The 26,430-nt window shown below is 38.4% G+C and overlaps 3 protein-coding genes across 5 annotated transcripts in view; 2 read left to right on the forward strand and 1 right to left on the reverse strand.

The window, feature by feature from the left end:
• The window catches only part of LOC135710352 (uncharacterized), a 210,672-nt gene extending 196,800 nt beyond the window's left edge, over positions 1 to 13,872 (reverse strand). For all 3 annotated transcript variants that reach the window (XM_065232891.1, XM_065232892.1, XM_065232890.1), the window contains exon 1: positions 12,929 to 13,872. The gene's annotated coding sequence lies outside the window, so the exon portion shown is untranslated. The remainder of the gene's footprint in view (positions 1 to 12,928) is intronic.
• Positions 2,418 to 26,430, forward strand: part of LOC135710353 (uncharacterized) — a 444,976-nt gene continuing 420,963 nt past the window's right edge. Inside the window, exon 1 of the mRNA XM_065232897.1 lies at positions 2,418 to 2,432. The gene's annotated coding sequence lies outside the window, so the exon portion shown is untranslated. The remainder of the gene's footprint in view (positions 2,433 to 26,430) is intronic.
• Positions 19,560 to 21,730, forward strand: Fic (FIC domain protein adenylyltransferase). The gene is made up of 3 exons (XM_065232844.1): positions 19,560 to 20,615; positions 20,674 to 21,267; positions 21,330 to 21,730. Coding segments are annotated over exons 1-3 (1,497 nt in total). The 5' UTR covers positions 19,560 to 19,713; the 3' UTR covers positions 21,331 to 21,730.

A 26,430-nucleotide genomic window follows, 5' to 3' on the forward strand; every position in this document is an offset into this window, starting at 1 on the left:
TGGCCAGATCCGGACACTTTCTGGATACCCCCGGAGAAGTGAAACATTGGACCTACATCCTCATGTGACACATCAAACTACATGAGCATTCAAAAATAAGAACATTGGTGACCATATTAAGTACTGAGGACCACACTGGCCAGACATGTTCCGGGTGCTCCCAAGGAATTTCATAAATTTCCCGAAATTTTCCTGAGGCCAATCGAACTTCTCTGGAGTTCTCAGAAATTCTCTTCAGAACTACTCTGAAGCTCTCTCCAGAATTACTTTCTCCTTCTCCTCAAAACTACTCTGAAGGTCTCCTCAGAACTACTCTGAAGTTCTCGTCAGAACTACTCTGAAGTTCTCCTTAAACTACTCTAGATCTTCCATGAAGTTTTCAACATTTTCCTGAAATGTACGAAGTTGTCAGAATAATCTCTTGAAGATCTTTGAACTTTCCCGATATTCGGAATTTCTCTTAAGATATCGTTAAATCTAATCGTATTATTTAACTTCTCAATAAATTAGAGTTCTCTGGACTTCCCTAAAATTCATGGAGCTTTCCTTAAGCTCTCGAAGTTTTCCTAATATTCATAATTCTTCTACGAAGAGCTCTCGATATTTCCCCACGGTTAATGGTACTTCTTCAAAGTGTTCCTAAATATTATGAAGTTAATGAAAATTCAGAGACGATAACTGAACTTTGGAGAATTTCAAAGCCCCTTGGATATTTTTACAAGATCAATTATTCAGAAGACCTTCTGCTGATCAACTATTCAATCAGATAATCCCTCACATATTTCTTCACTATGTCAGCTGAATCAGAGATTATTCAAATAACCGTATGACTTCATGACGATTAGCTAGTTTGAAGATCTCCAACTGATTGGAAGTGCATGAAGCGATTCTGCTTATCAACAAAACCATATGAAAATCATGATAAAGTATACAATTTCCGATAAACGTGTAAGATATCACACAGCTTCATGATTAAAAGTATGTAAAAAGCTATTAATACAAGCGGTCTGATTATGTGCTGTATTACGGTGTTTTACGTGTTTTTCTCAATCCGAAATTAGTCCACCTATTAAGTCAGTCGCCCAAACTCAAAACTACAAAAGTGGCGGAATGGTCAATATAAGCAAATAATCCTTCCTGTAATAGAATACGGGGTGCCAATCTGGGAGAGTAGCACAAATTCCCATAACCTCAAATTACAAAGGATCCAAAACAAGTTTTTGAGAATGATCCTCCACGAATGATTAACTCTGAGGTTCATCGCCTGGCTGGGCTTCAGCCGCTGGAGTTACGGAGAACAGCTACCATCCAAAGGTTCAGAGATTGCTGTAGGCAATTCGATCAGCTGATCATTAGGAATCTGGCACGTTAGGTTAAGCCTTAGATTAAGTAGGTAGCTTATCATTTTTTTTTAATTTAATCAAAACACACCCCCCTGAGAACTAGTCAAAACGCAAATATTAAATTAGAATAGCAAATAAAACAAAGATGAAGAGCCAGGTAGGCTAATAAATTAAAATGTTAAATCAATGTACTATCATATTCAACAGAAATAAACATAATTTTACTACTACTACTATAAACGTAGGTATTGTCCGGTAGGCTCAGATTCTGTGATTGATGTGTTTTCCCTAATACATATTTAATTTCCGCATCGAGGAAAAATTTCCACAGTATTGTTCTTAACTAGCTTCCAAGCTTTCAACCCATCGGTCCTTTTCAGGACCACAAACGACTAATAAAAGAGTTAACTAAAAGTAAGAGCTTGATTCCAAGACATCTCGTCCAGGATTGGCTTGTACTACATGGACATCTAAAGAGAAGAACTCTCAAATTGCTTCCGAATTTCAACCTATCGAAATTTTACAATGATAACGAGTTAAGAAATCAATTTAATATTTACTATACTTTTGCGGTGACATCATATCATTTCGTAATCCTACGTCAAACTACGGTCGTGTCTTGGATACAACCTCTTACTTTTTTAATTTGAAAATTTGAGATCTGATATGAGATTAAGAAAATTGAGCAGTCTGGAATAATTTTCAAAATTTTGAACATAAAGAATGTAAATTCACAGTCCCTGCAAATTTAAATGTTTTGGAAACATTTAAAAAAATATTATGACCATAGGTTTTCCTAAAACCTGTACTTAGGAATTTTTTGATTCAGGAAAAAAAACAATACAATGTAATGGACTTAAAAGGGAACTCAAGATTCTGCGCCACGTTTTTTTTTTTTTCTCGATGTTTGAACAAATACTGGGATTGGAAGGTTTTTCAAATGCATGGCCTTTAAAAAAATGTCGACGGCATTAAAACTTTCCTGGGCCTTTTTCGACATCTTAGACTTGGAAAACTTTCAAGATCACAAAGCAAAAAAGCCAGGATATTGGGTTAGGTTTTTTTTACACCGCAGAAAATTTGTGATAGGTATACGACAATTTGGAAATCACACATAATCTGGAGACAAAAAACTTGCAGGGCTGTTACAAGATTCTCTAAATTAGATCCGCAATATCCGCGATTTCTCAAAAGAAATCCACGACTTCAAATACTAATCCGCGAATAAAAAAAACTATTTTCATTGCCTAAAAATAGCATTTGTATACTACAGTATGACCCATAAAAAAATGCGACATTGATTACAGCTTATTTTTGGGTTTATTTTAAAACTGTTTTTACCACTATTTTATATGCGTGTATTCGTTAGAATCTCTACTGTCAAGTGATGTAAACAAAACAGTGATTTTCGTTTTAAAAGTTTGCAAAAATGTACGCAAAAGAAATTGTTACCAGTTTGCTTCTTGACCAAAAGTCAGTGGAAGAGATAACAAAGATCGTAGGATGCCACCGGTCCACTGTTCATCGAATTAAACGTTCTCTCCTTGCTGGACCACATCCACGGAAGCCAGGAAGTGGACGTCCGCGATCGGCACGCACTCCAGGGGTCATCAGATCGGTCAAAAGAAAAATAACGGTGAATCCGGTAAGATCGATCCGGAAATTGGCAACACAAGCCAATATCTCCAACACCTCGATGCAACGGTTGGTCAAAGATGACTTGAAGGCTTCGTCTAGGGCTAGAGTGAAGCGCCACCTGATAACGAACCGGATTAAGGGACTGCGGCTTGAGAGATCTAAGCGGCTTCTCTCCATCTTGAAGAAGAAAAAACCAATAATCGTGTTCTCTGACGAAAAACTTTTCAACATCGATCCGGTGTCCAACACGCGCACTGACCGGTTTATTTCGCCGAAGAAGATCGAGGAGGTTCCTGAGAACATAAAATTTAAGTTTACCACCAAGCATCCTGCAGGAGTTATGGTTTTCGGAGCAGTCGCGTCCAACGGCTTGAAAATGCCTCCGGTATTCATCAAAGAGGGTCTAAAAGTGAATACGGAGGTCTACATCGGCATTTTGAAGGACCATCTGATGCCATGGATTAAGGTCAACTTTGGGAAAAGACCAATTAGTCGTTTTCCAGCAGGATGGAGCGCCCTGCCATACTTCTAACAGGACCCAAGCTTGGCTCACCGAGAACCTGAATTTTTGGTCGAAGGAGCTTTGGCCCCCCAGCAGCCCGGACTTGAATCCATTGGATTATTCAATATGGGCCTATGTTCAGGCTAAGGCCTGTGAAACCCCCCATCCCAGTGTGGATTCGCTCAAGTCATCCATTCGCAAGGCATGGAACTCGATGCCAGCGTCATATATTACGACCGTGTGTTCCAGATTTCGACCCCGCCTGGAGCAGGTGATCGAGAACCAGGGAGGACACATTGAATAAATGTATTCAAAACATGTCAAATAAACATGGGAAAGCAAAAATATATTTGTTTCAATCAGCAGTTTAGAAGGAATCACATTTAATTGGAAAAAATGTCCCATGTCGCATTTTTTTTATGGGTCATACTGTACTACTAGCGTATTGCTTACAGCATATTACTTAGTGTTCTTTGAAGTACATTCACATTTTAATTGAGAGCTTTCTACACACTTAATTCAGATCACCGAAGTCGGTAGGAATTTACCGGGTTTTTGAACAGCAGAATAACTCGGTAAAATTTTCAAATGACCGTTACACGTGATAAATCAAGAAAATTTATAAATTTTATTTTTCATTAATCAATGGGGTAAACTGAACAAATTCTGTACAAGTTCGGTATATTTTTTTTAATAATTGGATTTTTCACTGAATTTTAAACTTTTACCGAACAGTTCTGTTGTTCAAAATTTACCGAACGACGGAGGCCTGGATTAGTGTGTATGCCTGTACCATCCTATGCCCAAGAAAATAGAAATTTTCCAACCCGAAAAGTTAATAGGCCGGACGGGAATCGAACTCAGTCGCCTCCAACACGCACTTGCTTTGTAGCTGCGACTTTAGCGGCTGAGCTAAAGGAGTATCGCTAGTAACCTTTGATTTTTTTTTAAATAACATTGTATCATTGTCAATTATTTATGTATAGTATAAATTCTGAGTAATTAGTGAACATAATAAAACACCCTTTCATTATGAGATTCTATTGTGTAATACCGGCATAGATTTGATGAAACATTATTTCTAATCTAATCTAATCGAATACAAACGCAGCCAGTATGAGAAAGCATCCAGGAAAATGATTAGGTTAGATGAGGTCTAATCATTTTTTTTTTGTCTAATTGATGTTTACAGCATATCTGAGATATGATATAAACATCAATACGGCCAGACCTACTGCTTTGTATTTGCCGCAAAGATGATTCTTGGAAGTGAATGGGAACATTTCTTGAATCTACAGGAGTGGAAAGATGCGTGGACATACCGTACCAAACGCTCCGAGTTACTATGTGTAGTTGTGTGTAATGTGTAAATATTTGTACAATATTGAAGAATCATAAAATAATGCAATGGAAGGATCTTATCGAATTTTCTCCTATGTTGGTAATGATTCTTTTGTGCTTAAAAGTTTCGTTGGATGCATACCCTCGTCATTGCTCGTGGTTATGCAGTTCCTCGTCATTGCTCGTGGTTATGTTTAATCCGTCACGTCCGGACCAGATCCTTAGCCATAACCTTGACCGCATCCATCTAATTTTCTTTGGCTAGCTTTTTGATGTCAGCGATGATCTTCTTTTCCTGCTGTTCCATTTTCATCTTCTCCCGATCCAAATCCCGCATCGCTTTATTCAGAGCTCGCTGGTTCTTGCGCATCATCTCGTCCGGAGACATTTTCTTACCGAACAGCCACTCCATTTTGCTGGTTGTTTTCCGGAGTGGTAAAACTGGTTGAATAAAGCGGAACTTCGGTGGTCTCACAAGCTAATCTGGCACAAAATTGGATTCTAATTTGTTTTTCGAATCTGACTCTACTTGTAATCGGAATACCGGTCATAAATGCACTTGGAAAAAACCTTCTTTCGGTCATAAAAAAAAACTATTCTTCAAAAAACTTATCGATTTTCAAAACTCAAGATTTAATGAAACATTATATAAAAAAAAATTAATGCATTTTCATTTGAAATGCAATTTTTTTTAATTAACCTTTGCGTCTCTGACGTATTTTGCTGTCCTAAATGTTGTAGTTAATTTAGCTCTAGTTTTTTCAATTTTTTACCGATTCAAACCAAACACCCTGTAATCGAGGAATTTCCAGAGTTTCATAAGTCACACTTGTTGGTCACGTCGCGGTTGTGTATTTTCACGGATATTCCTTGGGTTTTGTCCAATGGTGAGACATTTTCATTTATTTTTATAATATGAACCTAGCACTTTCCGTTGTCAAATCATAACCAAATCGTATATATGTGACTTTGTGGATCATGCACGACTTGTTAACTATGTATGCCGAAAATTATAGGTTTTCCAAATCGTCCAGGACATCAGTTGATTTGATTTACTAGATCAACCAAGACTGCAATAATGTCTGTAGTATCGGAAAATGTCCAATCAGATTCAAAGCGTCTATGTGGATCATGTATGATCTATTCCCGAGTAATCCAGATGTTCAAGATTCTTCAAATCGTCCTGGAGTTCACATAATTTGAATGTCATGGAATAAGAACGAAATAATTAATATAGTTCTACGATTTTCACAGAAGAGTTCAAGATTTTTCTGGACTTTAAAAAACTACTTTTAAATTGACGACACTAATTTAAAACTTCTTCAATAGTCTAGACTTTCCTGGTGCCTAAACGATTACTGAATTTCTTTAAAGTTCTCTAGACTGCCCTGAATTTATCAGTATTTTTAAGAACCCGCAACTTTACTAAAATTGATTAAGGGGTTACGCCACCTTAGGATTTTCAAAAAATCGATTTTTTTTACATAAAAAGGTAGGTTTTTTACATAAAAAGGTAAAATTCCGAAAGTTATAAGCGAAATTACAAAACTTAGCATCACGCACCTAAACGGTTCGGGCCGCCAGGGCCGCGTTTTTTTTTCGATACAACATTTCTCTCCGCAGCCCACACGATAGCATCTGCAATTTTGACTCAATTTGATCTAGACTTTGACGATTGCATTCTCTGATTAATTATCTAGAGAAGTACATACGAACTTTTCAATTGATCAAAAAATGCAATTGTGGTAAACAATTTTAGAAACAAATTTCATCCGAAAAAACTTTTTTGCAAAAACAAGTCCCATTTACGTAAAATTCAAAAAATTTTCATCTCCGTATGTACTTCTCTAGGTATTCTTATATAAAATAAGAAAAACCACTCGTTTTTGTTCTAGGTTCATATTTACAGGGCTGTTACAAGATTTTCTAAATTTGATCCGCGAAATCCGCGATTTCTCAAAAGAAATCCGCGACTTCAAGTACTAATCCGCGACAAAAAAAAAAAAACTGTTTTCATTGTCGAAAAACAGCATTACAAGCTTAGTGCTTATAGCATTTTAGATTTTTGCCTGCTCTCAGCTTAGTGTTCTTTGAAGTACTTTCACATTTTAATTGAGAGCTTTCTATGCCTGTACCATCCTATGTAGTTAATTTTGCTCTAGTTTTCTCAATTTTTTTTTCCGATTCAAACCAAACACCCTGCACATAATCGAGAAATTACCAGAGATTCATAAGTCACACTTGTTGGTCACGTCGCGGTTGTGTATTTACACGGATATTCCTTGGGTTCTGTCCAATGGTGATACATTTTCATATTTTTTATTTCTAATACGAACCTAGCACTTTTCGGTGTCAAATCATGTTCGAATCGTATATATGTGACTTTGTGGATCATGTACCACTTATTACTATGTACCTATACCGGAAATTATAGGTTTTCCAAATCGTCCAGGACATCAGTTGATTTGTTCTACTAGATCAACCAAGACTGCAATAATGTCTGTAGCCTGTAGTATCGAAAAATGTCCAATCAAATACAAAGCGTCTATGCGTCTATTTCCGAGTAATCCAGATGTTGTAGGTGCTTCAAATCGTCCTGGAGTTCAGATAATTTGATCTACTAGATCAACCCAGATTGGGACAATGTCTTTAGGATCGAAATATTTCCAGACAGATGCACAGTGTCTATGTGGATCATGCATGAACTATTGTCATGTATACCAGATGTTTTAGGTTCTCTAAATCGTTCTGGAGTTCAGATGATTTATTCTACTAGACCAACCATGACTGGGATAAAGTCTGTAGTATCGAAATATGTCCAAACAGATTCATAGTGTCTATATGGATAATGTTTAATTATTTCCACGTATACCAGATGAACAAGGTTCTCCAAATCTTCCTGCAGTTCAGATGATTTGTTTTACTAGATCAACAAAGACTAGGATAATATCTGTAGTATCGAAATATCGATTTGGAAATCCTAGAACATTTGGCAAACACGGAAATAGGTTGGCATGATCCACATAGACACTGCAAATTTGTTAGGGCATATTACTACAGATATTGAATTAGTCTTGGGTGATCTAGTAGAAAAATAATCTGATCTCCAGAATGATTTCAGAACCTATAACATCTTGTATACGTAGCAATAGGTCGACTACAATCGACATAGACTCTTTGAATCTGTTTGGACATATTTCGATATTACAGACATTATTGGAGTCTTGGTTGATCTAGTAGAACAAATCAACTGAACTCCAGGACGATTTGGAGAACCTAGAATATTCGGTATACATGGCAATTACTCGCATTTATACGATTCGTTTATGATTTGACAACGAAAATTGCTATGTTCATATTGGAAAAAAGGAAAATGTCTCACATTGGACAGACCTCAGGGAATTATAATCCGGGACGGAAAGGTTACAATGAATTCCATAATTTTTGTGACAGCACATCAGTCCCTTCGCGATTTTCGCGACATCATTTAATGTTTCCGCGATTTTCGCGACTGAAAGTTCAAATCCGCGACAAATCCGCGAAAATCGCGAAATCCGCGAAATTCGCGAAATCCGCGCCTGTTGTAACAGCCCTGTATTTACGACGAAGAAAGTGTGGGCCGCGTAACACTACACGGGAAGCAGTGCCAGGAACTCGCAGTGGTTTCCCCTTATGAAAAAAATACTGTAAGCACCCCTAATTATGTGTACTATAAGCCCATATAAGTTAATTTAGTATGTAAATTTATTAAATAACAAAAAAAAAATGAAGTTGGTGCATTTTTCTGTATTCTAGGGTGGCGTAACCCCTTAAGTTGCCTTGAAGTTTCGAAAATGTTCCTTGAGTATTATAACTATTATTAACACTCGCTTTTCCCTGAACTTATCTATGCTTACCTGAAGTTTTCTAAATTTGTTTAATAATCCAGCAAATTTTCTGATATATATATTCATAATTCCCTGACGACGCTTCTGATGTTTTAGGATCAATCATAGAATTCTTGGAATACCCTATAATTCCACGGAACTCCTTGTAAGTGCTGTAAATTTGCTTAAGTTAATGGGATTATTCTGAAGCTATCTGATCGTCCTCGAAGTACTCGGAAGTTCGCTGAATATCATTAAACTATCTAGAAATATCTAAATTCAGTTCTCCGGAATTTCTTGAAGATATCGCTGCTTGCTAAAAGTTCTCGCTTTTTATTAATGAAACTTCGTTGATGTTCTCTAATTAACTTAGCTAAATTTTCAAAGTTCTCTAAATCTCCATGATATAACACCCTTAAAATACTCTCACGTTTTCCGATGTTTTCGGAAATTCACTGAGTTTCTCGAAACTTCTTTAAGGTTTCTAATATTTCCTTGAAATTATTTGAATCTCGGTTAAGCTCGGAAATAAATAGAATTCCCTTAGACTCATTTAAATTTCCCTGAAAATCTCTGGACTTCTGTGACTTCTGTTCTTAAATTCTCTGAAGGTATCTGTACTTTCCTGAAATTCGCGGAACATCTTAAGGATTCTCGATTTGTTTTTCAGCACATCACAGAACTATCTTGAATTTATCTAAATTTACGCTTAGAGTAATGCGGGCAAAAGTACGCATTTAACTTTTTTAGTAAGTTAAGTATTGAACGAAAGGCAAATACCATGCGACCAAGTTACCACGTATTGCCTTAATGTCTTACCTTTCAATGCAATGACTTTCGGCGGACAATTCGGAACAGTTGACATGCCAGTTTCATCCATATTGTACTGGCGGTGTGGAGGAAATTTATGCTGCTGTTTCAGTTCGGACAGATTCGCGAAAAATGCCTTGATCTGTTGCTTGTTAAATCCCATGATCCGGGCCAGACGGGTTTGTTGAGGCGTTCGCAAAGACAGATGGTGAATCTTCATGAATCTCGCCGCCAGCGCAACCTGCCGCTTCAAAATGCCCGGACTCTTTGCTGAGCTGTTTCGAGCATCTGGGAAGTGCATTTCTGCCGACTGGTTTTGCGCTTGTAGTTCCTGTACGAAACCATAACCATTTCAATGCGACATCCTGTGCGTACTTTTTCCCCACATGCAGTTTTATCAATGATTTGATTTATTACAAAACTTATGAAACTGTTTGAACGGAATGACTGCACCTCTCAAACAATCATAGAGTAAAGATATTTTTAGCATTTTTATACCCATTTTTTTCTAAACTTTAAATGGTCAAAACATAATCCCCAAAATGTTGAAAATTAGATCAAAACTGCACAAAACACAAATTACCTCATAACTTCACGCCACTACGTTCAAATCACTTATGTTTACACCTGTGCTCAGCTGGTCGAATGATGTGTCGAACCCATACAGTGTGGCCAGGTTTTCATGTTCGAACATTTCAAAAAGGCCTATGCGTACTTTTGCCCCGAATTACTCTATAGAGTTTTAATCAATATAGCTTTTCTGAAGTGCTTAGAACTTCTTAAAAATTTGCACAATACCCCTCAAGTTTTCTCAATTTCTCAAGTTCGCTTGACACCTGTGAAGTTCTCTGAAATTGGAGAACCTTCATAAAAATTCCTGAAAAGTCTCGGATGCTAAAAAAACCACTTTGATTTTCTTACAGCTTCCAGTAAGTTTCCCATATTTTCAGCGTATAAACTTCTTTTATGTTCTTGCAGTTTGTTTATAGAGTTTCACTGAAAATCTCAGCATTTCCTTTCATTCCTCCTTCTTCAAACTTAATACAATTGTTATAAAGTTAATGGAACTGCGTTGAAGATCTCTAATCTTTCATAAAGTTAATTACGAACTTGAAATAAATCATTTTTTTTTTACTTAATTCTGGCACTTGGAATATTTTCAATATCTTGAACTTGTACATGGAATACGAAACTTCAAGACATTGAATATGTTTAGATCTTGGACTTGCTTACTTGGAAAACTCAGGTAATCAACCTGATAAAAATTAAGGAAAAATAAGTATACATCATGAATACAGAGAAAGACGATTAAACGTCACAATGCAAAGAATAATCAATCTTGAAATAAATTCACGCTAAAAATGTTGAAAATAGTGACTTATTACAAGAAAAAGTGACTTTAGTGACTTGGCCTTAAAAAAGAGACTTTTTAGTGACTGACTTGAAAAAAGTGGCCAAGTCACTAAAAAATGACTCGCTATCAGCCCTGTCATTTGCATGGTTAAAAACGCGAGCCGCGAATAATTTTGCAAGCTGAAACTGTCGTTTACCTTTTTTCTACGCACCGCATTACGAAGGTGTGTGTACGAATCATCTATCATCGTATCCAGTGTTGTCGATTTAATTGAAACAAAGTGTGTAAAACAATGCTTTTATTGCTTTTGAAGGTGCTTAAGCTGTGTTCAATTTAGAAACCATCACTAATAAATGTTTAAAACAATTTCTTATTTTGTTACTCAAGACAAAATGAACCTAGAAATCTTCTATAGAAAACATATGTGTCGTTCTCGTTGCAAAGGATGATTCAAAAACAAAAACATAAACGATGAGAAAAAAGTATCTAGCGGCCAGTTCTTATTTACCTACTTTTGACTTTAAGTATTCACCTACTTTTGGGTACAACTAACTTATTTTTGGGTAAAAGTGAATTGTCAATTCCATACTTATTGAACACAAGTAAATTGAAAACTATTTGATCCAAATTACCTACTTTTGGCTTCCTGCAATATAGTGCCGAGATTTGTGATAATTAGTAACTTTAGATTCTTTTTTCATACCGTGAACCTGGAGGTTTGAGCTCTGGAATCACTTTTGAATAGGTCGTATGTAACCAAAGTGTACAAAGTGTGATTTTGAATCAATTAACTACTATGATTACTTGACTTGGTTGGTCTTGGTGGCTAGTCGCATAATTATTTTCTGTATAGGAAGGGATGTCCTGGGAGGTGGTAGGTCGATAATATTGGCAAATTGAATAGAAATGTATCGATAGTTTCAATATTGGATGAGAAAGAGATAATCTTTAAAAATGACGAAGGTTGAAATTTTCTGTAAGACATTACCTTTTCTTTACCTTTATAATTTTTTTATTAACTGTTACACATTCGACCTAATAATAACGAACTCTAGCAGCTATGTTTACGGTAGTTGTGGTAGTGCATGATGTACACTCACACCACTACATCATCAATGATAATCAATTCACTGACACATAGAAAGGAGAGCAAAAAGCAAAAAGCGTGATGTATCGTATCACCTTAAGAAAGTGATGATTTAGGAATATAAGAAGAAGAAGCAAAAGCAAATCGAGTGATGGTTAGTGCCTCTTAAATAAACACAATTCAAACCTAAAAATTTATTTCGTAACTGAAGATAAATCTACCCCAGAATTATTATGCTTAGAGTAAAAGTAACTAGCGATGAATATAAAATTGGTTGTATTATAAAATAGTGTAAAACTCTGGCGTACGGGTAACAGGGGTGAACAGGTGAGGCATAATGTAAAAATCACACTCCAGTCCCAAACCACGAATATCAATATCACCATTGTAATGATTAATGATCAATTTATTTGTTTCGAACCATAAGAAATCCAAGGCTAAAGCACATGAAGCTCACTATGCCCTTCCTTCCCCTACTGCATTTTTTATTTGTTTGTTTGTTTATTAAAGAGATTTTCAGCCTCAGACTGATTTATCATATTTTATTCAAAAAAAAAAGGTTGATGAAGAAATTTGAAAATTTCCTGAGAATTCCAGGATTTTTCAGGTTAAATAAAATTCCCTGAAAAATTTCAGGTTTTTGCAGGTAGTATACACCCTTTAATCATTCTTGTGAAGTACGAATTTCAAAATCTTCACATTTTCGTCTTTCACAATTTGAGCTGTTGAGTAATAGAAAAGTGCTCATCAAAATTTTCCCATTATTATATTTATTTATCAACGTTCTCAACACTGACAGTAATTAACTCAGTGATTTGCCTAAGTCACTTTTAAAAATTACGAACATTCATCCGCATAACTCATCGCATGTTCCCCATCCCTGAACAATTACAATCCTCGCGGAAATCTCCTATTATTGTTTTCCCCATTGGACTCAGCAATTCTCTCCCAGTCTTGAAGAGTTGTAGTTTGATAACTTCCACCTACCTTAAAAGCAGCTCAGCAGGAAAGCAACTGTATCAATGAGAATTGCTTTAAATGTCGAATATACGCTTTCGCACATTCGATTCAACCTGGCTCTTCTATGATCGTCTCACACGATTAGCAAAACACTTGCCGAATGGGTCCAAATTCCAAATTCTTTCAACAGCATAAATTATCTCCGGAACACTGGCCTCGCGGGGCAAACAATGCAAAAAAAAGAACACACGCACTGCCACTCCGGAGTTTCAAGAGCGCGGGCCCCAAACGGGAACACTTTTCTGTTTCACTTATTGCTTCGTTTCAAGAGATTTTTGGTCGCTGCTCTGTTGCTTCGAATGTATAATGCCCCTTTAGACATGACCATCCGATCTACTACGAGGAAAAAAAATATCACATCAACATCATCATCATCATTAGCAGCAAGTCAGCATCGTCGTCCGTCCGAATCAGAAGCCGTCAGCACACACAAAGACGATTCCTTGAGCTGCGCTTCTTGCGTCTTCACCTCACTCTTTCTCAACAGCAGCTTCCTCTACTGACTACGATTGAATGATGTGCTTCCCCTCGCGAAATCGTATCAGATTTTTTTTTTCCGCACACTTGCCAAAAGGAAAATTCCAGCCACTCTCGAATATTTACAATACCTAGTTATTTCCACCAGCTTCCGTAAAACACACAGCCGACACCGATATAGCCACCATTCACTGCACAAACTGCGGATCGCGATTTCGATGGAGTTTAGGCCACAAGAAACGATTCACCCTCACTTCGATCGGATGGACGAAAAAGTATAGTAGCTGAAGAAATCCAATCCGCGCACCATACAGAGATACAGAGGCTGTCCCGCGACGATGATCTTACGACGACGACGATTGAAGAAAATCTCCAAGTTCGAAGTTTTTTCCTCTCGGCTGCAGCCAGCAGTTTTGTGTTTCTGGTTCGCAACTCGCAGAAGTCTCACGCAAACAGCGCAACATTCCGTCCGAAATGCGTGTGTGTTTGTGTCGCAAAAGTGCAACTGTCAGAATAAATCGTTTTTACGTCAACGGGCGATGCACCATGTTTCTTGAAAAATGTTGGAGGGCTAAATTTTACTTGTGAACTTCTCACGGCCTAATCTCGACCAACAATTGAAAAGCGTCTATCAACTTATGAAAACGAAACTTTATAAGCCCTTTTCGCGCAAAGTGTACACGGAGATGAAAAACTACCCAAAATTAAGTACTTTTCCCTCAATTCCAGGGTTCAGCCCAATAACCCAAATTTGAGTAAATCGCATATAGTAGTTTCCATTTAACACCAGCAAAAAAAATTACCTACTCTTAAGTATATTCAACCCAACATTAAGTTTAATTCACGTAAATTTAGGAATATGCATTTTACTCAAAAGTAGCTTATTGGGCTGAACTATATCGTTGGGTCGAATCTCTTGTTCCTTTTTTGACAACAAAAACGAGTGCAAGTGAGAGGCTGAAGTCAATATTAAGTAAAAAGAACTCAAATTTTGGGTAGTATTTTTACTCCGTGTAGGTCACCCGAGGGGGACGACTCTATCTACGATGCAGAAAAGATTGTGTTTTGCTGTGGCTAGCTGCGCGCACGCTGAGTGGATAGAAAGAAGATTGATGACGATTCTGAAGATTTCCTGCAAAAAGATGATGCGCGATGGAAGAGTAGATGCGAGAAATGCAAGAAGATTTTTAGAAGATTGATTCGCTAGTGTGAGATTTGTTGAGCATCTAGACTTGAGATTTAGATGTGTCGCCCCCCTCGAGGTCACCCACGCAAATCAACACACTAATAGAATTCCACACATTTTTATTGGCGAATTTCCATGTAAAATTCCACATGATTTTCATGTGACCACACATAAACAGAATCCACCCAGAAGCACACATGAAATTTAAGAGTCAAATGAATAGTATGTGTTACACATGGCTTTTATGTGTACACATATTAAGGATGTGTCCGACACATAAATACCATTTGTTGATCACATTGCAAAAATTCATGTGTGGGACACATAAAAACAATCTTTGAAATTGTATCAGTGCTGCAGCATTGCCGAGTAAGGCAAACTATTGACGAGTGCACGGATGGATTTGAGTTCACTCACTCGACAAAAAGTGACACAACAGCGGGGCCCTGTTTACAAAAAATGAACACATATGTGTTCATTTTTAGTAAACAGGGCCCCGCTGTTGTGTCACTTTTTGTCGATTGAGTGAACTCAAATCCATCCGTGCACTCGTCAATGATGCCATTGATTTACGTAGGCTGCCTTCGGTTTGCGACGAAAGGCCTTATAAAGTTTGATAGACCATTTTCCATTGCACGGAGGCAAATAAACTTAAGAATTTCATAAGGCTCGACTTCCCTAGTAAAATTGTTATGATTATTTTGCTTAACGACGTGTTAGAGGTATGATCCAAATCATTTGTGGAATAGTTCTATCACAGACAAACAGACATAACACTCACAAGTTGTTCATCGATCAAGCATTTAACGGTAAATTTAAAAGTATCTCAGTTGGTAGTACGGCCACCCTTGGCGCGCATAGTCAATTCCCTTGCGTTTGACGTTTACACACTACCGCCATCTGTTCAGCGTACTACCCACCACAGTGTACTCAACAGATGGCGGTAATGTTTTAGCGACGATGTTTTACAATGAGAAATATTCAGTGTGTTATGTCTGTTTGTCTGTGGTTCTATTATTTTGGATATCGTTCGTTTATGGTAATTTTTTATTAGGGTTACACACAAAAAGTAAAAACTGTTGCTATAAAAATAATGCAATTTCAAAATGAAAGTTTCCCAAATTTCGTTGTTTAAACTGTGAAAATTTTCAAAATGAAAGTTATATCTTTGGTTTGAAAGATTTTCTTTCACTTCGGACTTGTGATTTTAAAAGTGCATTATGTTTTTATAAAAGTTGTTCAACTGTCAAAAATACCTCTTCATGGCAAAGTTTTTGGCAGCACTGAAGCTCTGAACCCAACTTTATTTGCCGCCAAAATTGAATTTGAGTGGAAAGATGAAGTAAAAAAAGCACTTTACGGTGAAATCGGTGTACGGAAACTAATGACGATAGTGCCGTGGCAATCGATGGTGATTCTGCCGCTACAGCAGGGAGTGATAGGTGAGTTGGAATGTTTTTTTTAGGATCGATTAAATTTGTTTTTACATCGTACACTAATAGAATTCCACACATTTTTATTGACGAATTTCCATGTAAAATTCCACATGATTTTCATGTGACCACACATAAACAGAATCCACCCAGAAGCACACATGAAATTTATGAGTCAAATTAATAGTATGTGTATGGCTTTTATGTGTACACACAAAGAACAAAAATTGTTGCAATAAAAATAATGCATTTTCAAATTAAAAGTTTCGCAAATTTCGTAGTTTCAACTACGAAAATATTCAAATGAAAAGTTATTGTTTTGTTTTGAAAGTGTTTCTTTTACTCTCGACTCGTATTCTTTTAAAATAAAAGTTGATCAACTTTCAAAAATACCTTTTCATAGCGATGTTTTTGGCAACACTTGACCTCCATTTGGCGCTAAATTTGAGTTGACGTCGATTGATGGAGGAATGGTTTTGGCTGGCTTCCATAGGAGTTTTTTTAGTGTGGTAATTGATTCAACGGTAAGTTTAATAAACTACGAAACCATAATTGATGATGATGAATCAATTTATGAAACGTAACCAATAATTTCATCTCCACAGATCAACGTATTTAACTTGGTATTCAAGGCGCCTAGTGAAGAGCTCCATTCTGATCTTGAATTTTCTCATCTTCCGTGGGAGTAACCTGACGATTCCTACGGGATCAACTGACATGGTGGAAGTAGAACGGAGAATCATTGTTTCAATTCCAAATATCTAAAAAATAATGGTCAGCGGATGTTTCATCTTTCTCCTGCACACAATTCATCCACATGGAAGTGGGAACAATTTTTAATTCCAAATGGACGAATGAGTTGCACATTTTGCCCGACGACGTGTAAAGGGTTCCGTACTTGACATATATATACATATATGTTGAACCCGTACTTGAATTTCAACTGCATCAGTCATACGACGACGGTTTTGAACAACCATCTACTAGCCCTGTTCGCCTTGAGAATGGTACAATTAGCAATTATGGGTGATTGGAGCTATACCTGTATGCAGCTTATAGATTTATGTAAGTATTTACAAGAGATAACTAAAGGTTTCCAATATTGATTTGTATCTTTCTCATTTGCAGTCTAAATACCCGGAACAGGTACCAGTTGCAGGATGAAGCATTCCATCAGCTGCAGTGGAAAAATCATAGGAGAACTTTGAACCCACAGAAGCGACGTCTTCGGAAACCGGGTAGACATAACATGAATAACATATTTATAGAATATAGTATATACTATTAAATATTATCAAGAAATTAAAAATAATATAAATAATTTAAAAAAATATTATATTGAAAATGATTGTTTTTACATTGACAACATTTATTTTTCCTATTCAAAGTGGCACATTTTATTTACACTATATTAAACTTTCATGTCAAAAGTTTGTTTGAAACACGCTGTTAATTTAAATACTGTCATGCTTTCAATTTGACAGTTCTACAACTCGATTTGAAAGTTTCAACTTTTAAAAGTAGGGAGTGGGCAACTTTTGAATTGACAGTTTGATCACTTTCGTTTTGAAAGCTAGCCGCTTTCTACCAAAAAGAACCAATGCAAACATTTAATTCTACTAATGGTTTTTTTTTTTTTTAACGAATATTTTTTGTGTGTACACATATTAATAGTATGTGTCCGACACATACATATCATTTGTTGATCAAATTGCAAAAATTGATGTGTGGGACACATAAAAACAATCTTTGAAATTTTATCAGTGTAGACACGTGGTCGATTCCCGTGGTCGGTGGCGCTCCTTTATCGATGCTGATGACATTTATGAATGTCTTAACCATTCTGCAGGATATTGCTACGGGGAAGGCCGGCGCACAATGCATACGTTTTCAGGTTTTTTGACAGCTAATGCATGGGCTAACTGTCAAAAAACCTGAAAACGTATCCATTGTGCGCCGGCCTTGAGTGTTCCACTTTTGTGGTATGCAATGGTTGTGGCTTGTATTTCAAAGGTTGCATTTTTGTTTTTGTAGATTCTTTATCGTCAGTTCATGGAGAACAATGTTGCTCCAGCAGGAAGACGTCGTCAAGAATGCCGTTTCCATGAAGTGATATAGGGGATTGCATTGTAAAGCGATCGGTTCCCAAAGCACTCTTCGTAATCATCCTTTTGTTTATCGTCGTTTTGAACGAGGAAAATTCCGAAATTGCCGTGGACCCGAGGTTGGACCGAATACCTTCTTTTGGTTACTAGGACTCGGACCAAATTTGCTCTGGTAATTTTAAAAATTTATATTTTTGTTTTTTGTTTATACAACAGGGGAAATGGATGTAATGTCGGCCTAAGTGTCCCTAATTTGGGCCCATACATAAATTCAGCAATCGACTAAATTTTCAATAGCGACCAAAAATATCCATTAGTACCATCCCAATGACACGTTCATCTAGATAAAATTAGTAAATAGCAGATTTTTAGCGATGGGCCCAATCTTAGATCCATAGGCCAACATAAGAGCCGTTTCCCCAATATGAATAAACATTATTTTTATAAATCATGTAAATTTGAGTACCCAATTTTATTAAAATTTTGAAAACTATTAATCTGAAAATATCAAAGCACTTTTGTTGTTTATATTATTCAGCAAGAGTGGTTGGTTGTGTAGAAGCCATCAAATAAGTAATATATTCACTTTATTAGCTTTGTTTTGCAGCTACAAGTTGAAAGTTGATTAATATTTGCATAGAAGTGATATTAGCGTTTATTGGCTGCTGTTCAGGCCAGTGACAAGGCCTATACCAACAGCAGTGTTTGACAGTAGGCAGCATGTCCCGGGCTCAAATAATTTATTTTGCTGTGGTGGGCCCGCTGTCAATGTATAACATGTTGCCTGCCACTGGGATTCAGTACGACTGACAAATTGAATAATAGTTGTGAAAAAGTTGAGCAAACGCTCTCCAAAACTAGTTTGCTAGCTTCTGCTTAGCTGTATCTGCAGCTTTATTTCAGCTACTTTACAGCACAACGCTGAAAATTTTACTTGGGTAGTGAGCCAATTTAAAATCGTAAGCTGGTTCTATCTCTTTCACTCTACTCAAAACTGAAATGCATAAAAAATGACAAAATGAAACACTCCTTGCTCACTGTCAAAGATCATTTCCCACAAAATCAACTTTGTTCAAATCAAAACAAAAATACTAGCCCATCTGGTGGTTGATGGCACAAGCTTCTAAGAAAATTCTATTACAGCGAACAACATTATTTTAATTGATCTCTTCGCCAGTTAGTGATTAAAAGCCCAACCAGCAAAGTTCGGCTGTATATTCTCGAGTAAATTCGAGAGTAAATTATTCAGCAACTTTTTCTTTCTGTGCATAAATCGAAAAACGATATTTTTTTTACATTGAAATCCTACTCCGATTGCCACATTTGACAGTTCTTATCGATTGACACTCATACAATCATATAACAGCAAACAAAACAATCCAGTTGCGCTTCACCACGTCAAAGAAACTTGGAACGGAAAAAGGATCAGCTGCTGGCATTAACATTCCATTCTAAAAAGTGCGTGATTTGTCGTGAAACATTATTTTCTTTCTATTACGTGTAGTCAGTCGTTAGTGCAATAAATTCTGAAGTTAAACCTATCAGATTAAAATGTGTTGTGTTTGCGGAGAACAATCGCCCGATCTCAATGGACTCCATAAACGATCGCGATCGTCAACGAGAAGCGTGTCCCAGAAATGGCGCTATCAAATGAATAGCTTTCACTATTTCATAATTTTTGTCAGCGGTTCGATGTTTTCCGGGGTCATGTTTGCGTTGCTAAATTACGCTCCGAAATATGTACTACTTCCTTCCCGGACTGCGCCACATCACCTTCCGGATGGGAAGTTTTTGCAGATTGCTGATGAAGTTCGTGTCTTGGAGCCGTACTTTCCAGCCGTCCGGATGCCAAGTGGATTAGGTGATGGCAATAATAGTGGCAAATATAGCAAGAACGAACCGCACGATTCTAATGAGCAGGAAGCGCTTAGCTCGTTGAAGGTGGCGATTGAGATGAATATGATGGGGAAGGATGATAAGGCTGCTCGGTTGTTCCAGCATGCATTGGCACTGTCCCCGAAGCATCCGGAAATACTTACCAAGTATGGGGAGTTCTTGGAACACAATCAACAGGATGTGGTGAGGGCGGATCATTACTATTATCAAGCGTTGACGGTGAATCCGGCCCACTCGGATGCGCTGGCCAATCGGCAGAGGACGGCTCAAATTGTGGAACATCTGGATCAGAAGCGTTTCGAGAGGTTGGACCAGAAGCGCGATGCCTTATCGTCGGTTTCGGCCACGAATGTGGCGCTGAAGCGGGCCGAGAAGGAAGCCTACATTCAGCATATCTACCACTCGGTGGGCATCGAGGGCAACACGATGAGTTTGGCAGAGACGAGATCGATTCTGGAAACGAGAATGGCAGTCGATGGGAAGAGTATCGACGAGCATAATGAAATCCTGGGACTGGATGCCGCGATGAAGTACATCAATGCAACGCTGGTGAACAAGTGAGTTTAGTTTTTTCTTCTCTGATTCAGATTTGCAACTTAGGTGCTGGTATTTCAGAAATGATTTCATTACGCTGAAAGACATCCTGGAGATCCATCGACGCGTTCTAGGTCACGTTGACCCGATCGAGGGTGGCGAGTTTCGTCGTACGCAAGTTTATGTCGGAGGTCACGTTCCTCCCGGTCCCGGAGATCTGTCAATTCTGATGAGCCGATTCGAAGGTTGGCTAAACGCGAAGCAAACCTTCCAGCTCCATCCGGTAAAATACGCCGCCATGGCTCACTATAAGCTAGTTCATATCCACCCATTCACTGATGGCAATGGAAGAACTTCCCGTCTTCTGATGAACACCCTGCTTATGAGGGCCGGTTATCCTCCGGTTATCATCCAGAAGCAGCATCGACACAAGTACTACGACTACCTGCAGGTGGCGAACGAAGGGGACATCCGTCCGTTTGTGCGTTTCATTGCGGATTGCACCGAGCGGACGTTGGATTTGTACCTCTGGTCTACGAGTGAACTATCGCATCCGATTCCGCTGCTAGCACAGGAGAGCATGTCCAATGGAGTCCCACTGATCAATGGCTTCGAGAGGGAAACGACCGTTGAAGGAAGCGGGTCTGGCGATACAATTCGGATAGGAACCATTTGGTATGGCAGTTTTCCATGTCGTTGCAAAACAATCATTTATGTGCCATTTTATTGCTTTTCAGATATCTGCTTGCCTCAGTGCTAACGATAGCGATCGTGATTCTGCTAATGCGCCAAAACGCCCAGCCAATCGTAACGTTGCTGGCAATCTAGAAGAGAATACAAATATTGTTCCTTATGTCCGTCGAAGCCAAATGCCCCGTCTGAGGTGAGTATCTTTTAGCAAAATCTATTCCGAGTAAGGGAAAGAAGAACATTTTTTTAATAGTTAAGGGGTCGTTAAAATTCATCAAAAAGTAGTTACTAGAATTTTTAATTGCGACCGAACGTTACCAAACAATCTGATTAAATTCATACGATTAGGAGTCGTCTGGTAGTTTTTAATTTGGTAACACAAGAAGTTATGTTTATGTGTTTGTGTATATTGTAAATAAAAGTTAGAATGTTATGTTTTTATAAAATATTTATGGTAATAATTTATTGCAAACAGCGCTTCGAGTTAACATAAAACAGAAAACGCACAAACGGTAAAGATTTCAAAATAACTTACCATTGAATCAGATGCACTTTTGCGTGTGTTTTTGAGTGTCGTTTTTCAGCATTCCACGGTGAGTTTTTGATTGCCAGAATCCGAATGAAGCGCACAGCTCCCAATAATGATGCGTAGGTGAAACAATACACTGACATAGATTAGATCCTGATTTAATTTCAGTTTTCAGCGAATCTTTTAGTTGTTCTCCAACATGTATTTTTTGCATTCTTTTACAACCCAATCCTTCTCTTAATGTTTTCTTCTGGATATATTTTTTTTTTCATGTGGCTAAAACAGTATAATCAAAAACTAAATAGAAAAATCTTTATAAACTAAGGAAGTTTACAAAGAAAGTGTTATCTTACTGTTGCATCCTTACGCGCATAATAGTAGTAGTTAGTAGGTATTTATTGATAACATTCATCGAGTAGAAGAGATCAGTGACAATTTACCATAGTATATGTACGTGTCTGTGATTTTGATATACATTTAAAAATGAAAATTTTGTTGAGAAATCAAACCTGGTTTTTATTTGAAAGAAATATCCTTATCATGCAGAATATGGATAAATAGGGTTGTGCTCCAAATATGGTAATGTGTGATGCCTGGATATTTCGGATGAGTTATTATTATTATTATTATTATTATTATTATTATTATTATTTTATTAATAAGATTAACAAATCAGTTGACGTACTGAAGTAAAGGATTTTTTTTGTGTTACAGGTGCAGCCTAGTGAAGGCTCAGTTGTTTGAGTCTGTATCTGAACTAATAGCCACGTCAGAAGAGACAACCAATGGCGGTTAAAAAGCCACTGCTAGCTCATTTAAGTAGGGACCTATTTTGGGGTGACATATTAGGATTTAGAATGAAGAAACTTATCTCCCTCCTGTTAGTCACTTTTGACACCTTGCATAAGGTGGAAGGGCTTAATCTCAAGCTGTATGTCATGTGAAAGTATCACATATTATGCTCTTTTATTTATTTGCCACGTCGTAGTACGTTTATATTGGCAAATCAAATGGAGAATAGAAGAACTATGAAAGTGATAATGGTTCAAATACGAGTGCAACATTAAAATACTTTTATTTTGCAAATGGAGCATCTTTTTAAAATCTGGTTGCTGCTACGATGGTAGAAAAGTTGAAATCAATGCACACAACTAAAAATCTGAAAAGAAATTAAATTGTTTACATCATATTTCTATTTAGTAATCCTTGAGTTTCCTACTAACCTAGCAATAACCAGATTTTATTAAAATAATGTGTATGCTAAATAAATGCATTTTAAGATTGCACTTGTATACCAGCACGTATGTTGTACCTTAATACCCGTTCTTTTTTATTTTCTTGATTTGTTTTCCATACTCAGTACCAATGCAGGTTTTGAACGTTCGTAACTTTGTCATTTATAGATGTAATTAAAATCGAAATACGACAAATGATAGGATATTGCTTCACGAATCTGCTGAAATAAATACTTTACCAATTTTCCTTGAAAACACTTTTCAAAATTGAAAACATTCTGCTTGATCGTCCGTCAAGCAGTTCAGTTCGGTGTTAGCTCGCTTTCTCGAGTTGTTTGAAAAGTTCGTGGCGATAGTGTTCGCGCTCTCTCTTTCGCGGTTTTTGTGTGTGCGTGCCCCGAAATAGGGAAGCATCGCTCGCGAAGCCCGGTGAAGGAAGCTCGGGTGTACCTACATCCAACAGGTTTGCTGTTCTCCCCGTTAAAATGCGCCAACTGTGGTGGTGCTCACCAAGGATCCAACAAGCAGTGCCCTAAACGCGAGGATTTCAAGCGCATCCGAAATCAGGCATCCACCAACAAGCAACCAGCATGAAGGAAGGATAAGGCCCCGGGTTTCAGGGCGGAGGACTTTCCGTCCCTTCATGGACAAGTGAATCGCACCCCCTCAAGAAACGTCTGGATCTTCTACTGGACAAAGCTCTCCATCCCCCCTGGATTCTGGAGACAACCAAAACAGCTCAAACAAGTAATTCCGATCTGTTCTCAGCGGATGAACTGATGGAGATTTTCATCAACATGACCGGTGCTCTACGTAAGTGCCGCAATAAGCCCGAACAGATCCAAGTGCTCGGTAAGTTCATCATCCAGTATGGTGTCTAAACTGCTAACCATCGCTACCTGGAACGCTTGTTCTGTAAGAGCTAAACAAATTGAGCTTGCTGACTTCCTCCGCAAGCAGAATCGATGTAGGTCTTCTAACCGAGACCCACCTAAAGTCCGGTGACAGCTTCTGGTTGCCTGACCACAACATTATCCGGCTTGATCGCACCAGCTCCAGGGGGAGTGGTGTAGCGGTCATCGTCAGAAAGGGAATCAAGTTCTGCACTCTGCCCCACATCCGCACTTCTATCATCGAGGCCGTTAGCGTGGAGGTGGAATCACCAACTGGAAATGTCCGGTTTATCGCTGTTTACTGCCCACGCCAGTGTACCACAAGCAACGGCCTAGGCATCCAATTCAAGAACGACCTGACCGCCATCACTCGTACAAGCTCCCGATTCATCGTTGGGGGCGACCTGAAGGCCCGCCATGAAGCTTGGAGGAACTACCAGCGGAACCGGAACGGATATCTATTGTTCGACCACGCATAACATGGATTGTACACTGTGCAATTTCCGGACGAACCAACTTTCATCTCTCCCGCGGGAAATCTCTCCACCCTGGACTTTTTCCTGTCAAACATCGGACTATCCAAGCCGGAGGCGCACAACGATCTCAGCTGCGACCGAGGGGGGCGACACATCTAAATCTCAAGTCAAGATGCTCAACAAATCTCCCACTAGCGAATCAATCTTCGAAAAATCTTCTTTCATTTCTCGAATCTACTTGCATCGCGCATCATCTTTTTGCAGGAAATCTTCAGAATTGTCGTAAATATTCTTTCTATCTACTCAGCGTGCGCGCAGCTAGCCACAGCAAAACACAATCTTTCCTGCATCGTGGATAGAGTCGTCCCCATCGGCTCCGACCACCAACCGGTGGTCACTGAAGTCGGTGTCAACGTCGTTCCTGCTAGAAGCTGCCTGCGTAAAGACTACCACCATGTCAATTGGGTGCAGTACGGACGAATGGTCGACAGCAACATCGATGAAAATCCGCCACTTGACACCGTAGAGGACATCGACCGGGCTCTGGAAGGACTCCACCAGGCCATATCCATGGCTGACGAGACGTGTGTTCGATAAGTTCCTGTGAGGGGTAAGTTTGTTGACATTGATTGCCACACCCAGTTACTGATTCGCTTGAGAAATGTGCGTAGACGCCAGTTTCAGAGGACTGGAGATCTGGGCAAAAAACGTGAAATGGCCGATCTGAATAGGCAGATTGCTTCCAGAATGGACTCCGAAATGAAAGTTTTGGGCGTGTTGTGCAGAATCTGGACGACCGTTCCAGACCATTCTGGAAGGTAGCCAAGGTCCTGAAAACTCATCCCAAACCAGTTCCACTCAGAGTCGAAAATGATGACGATCGGCTTTTAATCACCCCACAGGAGAAAGGAAATGCGATCGGTAAGCATGTCGCTACATCGCATTTGCTTGGCTCGACTATCCAAAGTCCGCTCGATGATCAAGTTGCGTAATGCATTCAAAACCTAGATACCTCCCTTTGTGTCGTGCCTGCGGTGGATATGATTACAGTACAACAGATTTGCTCAGCGCTGAAATGCACCAAGATCATGAAGGCTCCTGGGTTTGACGGCATATTCAACTTGATCTTAAATAGACTCAGCATGAAAGTGCAGTCTCTTTTAACCTCTATTTTCAACAGATGATTGAAGCTGCACTACTTTCCAAGCATCTGCAAGGTAGCAAACATTATACTAATCCGCAAACCCGGTAAGGATCCAACATTGCCTTCAAGCTACATACCAATCAGTCTTCTTTCAGCGGTGAGCAAATTGTTCGAGAAACTCATTCTCAATCGTTTGATCAAGTTTTTTGAGGAAAATAACATTCTCCCTCCGGAACAGTTTGGATTCAGAAAGGGGCACTCCACCAATCACCAGCTAGGATCGAAACAAGACCAATGTGGCACAGGCAGTGCTGCAAAATCTCGACAGTACACGGTGATATTGACAATTCTGCTTTGGTCACTCATTTGAGCTAACAGTCATAGTCAAGGCAAACCATGTCAATTGTCAATGACAATGGTGTCAGTGACGAACATGTGCAGATTTGTTTATTAGCTAAATTTGTAACGAAATTAAATGACTTGAGCAAAACAATTACATGGATCCATTTCAGTGAACAAGTATCTACGTCCTGAGCTACTTGGATAACAATAATGTGACACAGAATGTACTAAATTACACTTTTTGTTACCAGGTGAATCTTTGTCATTGACGAAAAAATGAATGAGATTTTGACGAAGGTTTTTTTGAGGTTCGAGTCTGTCAGTGACTATGTGACGAACAATTTTGTCAATATCGCGCGAAAGTCTGTCAATGACAATGATAAATCTCAGCACTGGGCACAGGGTCCCCCAAATGATTACAAATGAACTATTTTTTTTTAATTCTAATGTGTATCAGACCGAATAATTAATCTCACTTATTCACTGGAATTGTTTTTTTTCAGTAAGGGTGCGGTTATAAATCAGATCA

Source organism: Ochlerotatus camptorhynchus, unplaced genomic scaffold (genome assembly GCF_037179485.1).
Source record: "Ochlerotatus camptorhynchus isolate MF236.1 unplaced genomic scaffold, CSIRO-AGI_Acam_v1.1 ptg000379l, whole genome shotgun sequence".
In the NCBI taxonomy this organism is placed as follows: domain Eukaryota; kingdom Metazoa; phylum Arthropoda; class Insecta; order Diptera; family Culicidae; genus Ochlerotatus; species Ochlerotatus camptorhynchus.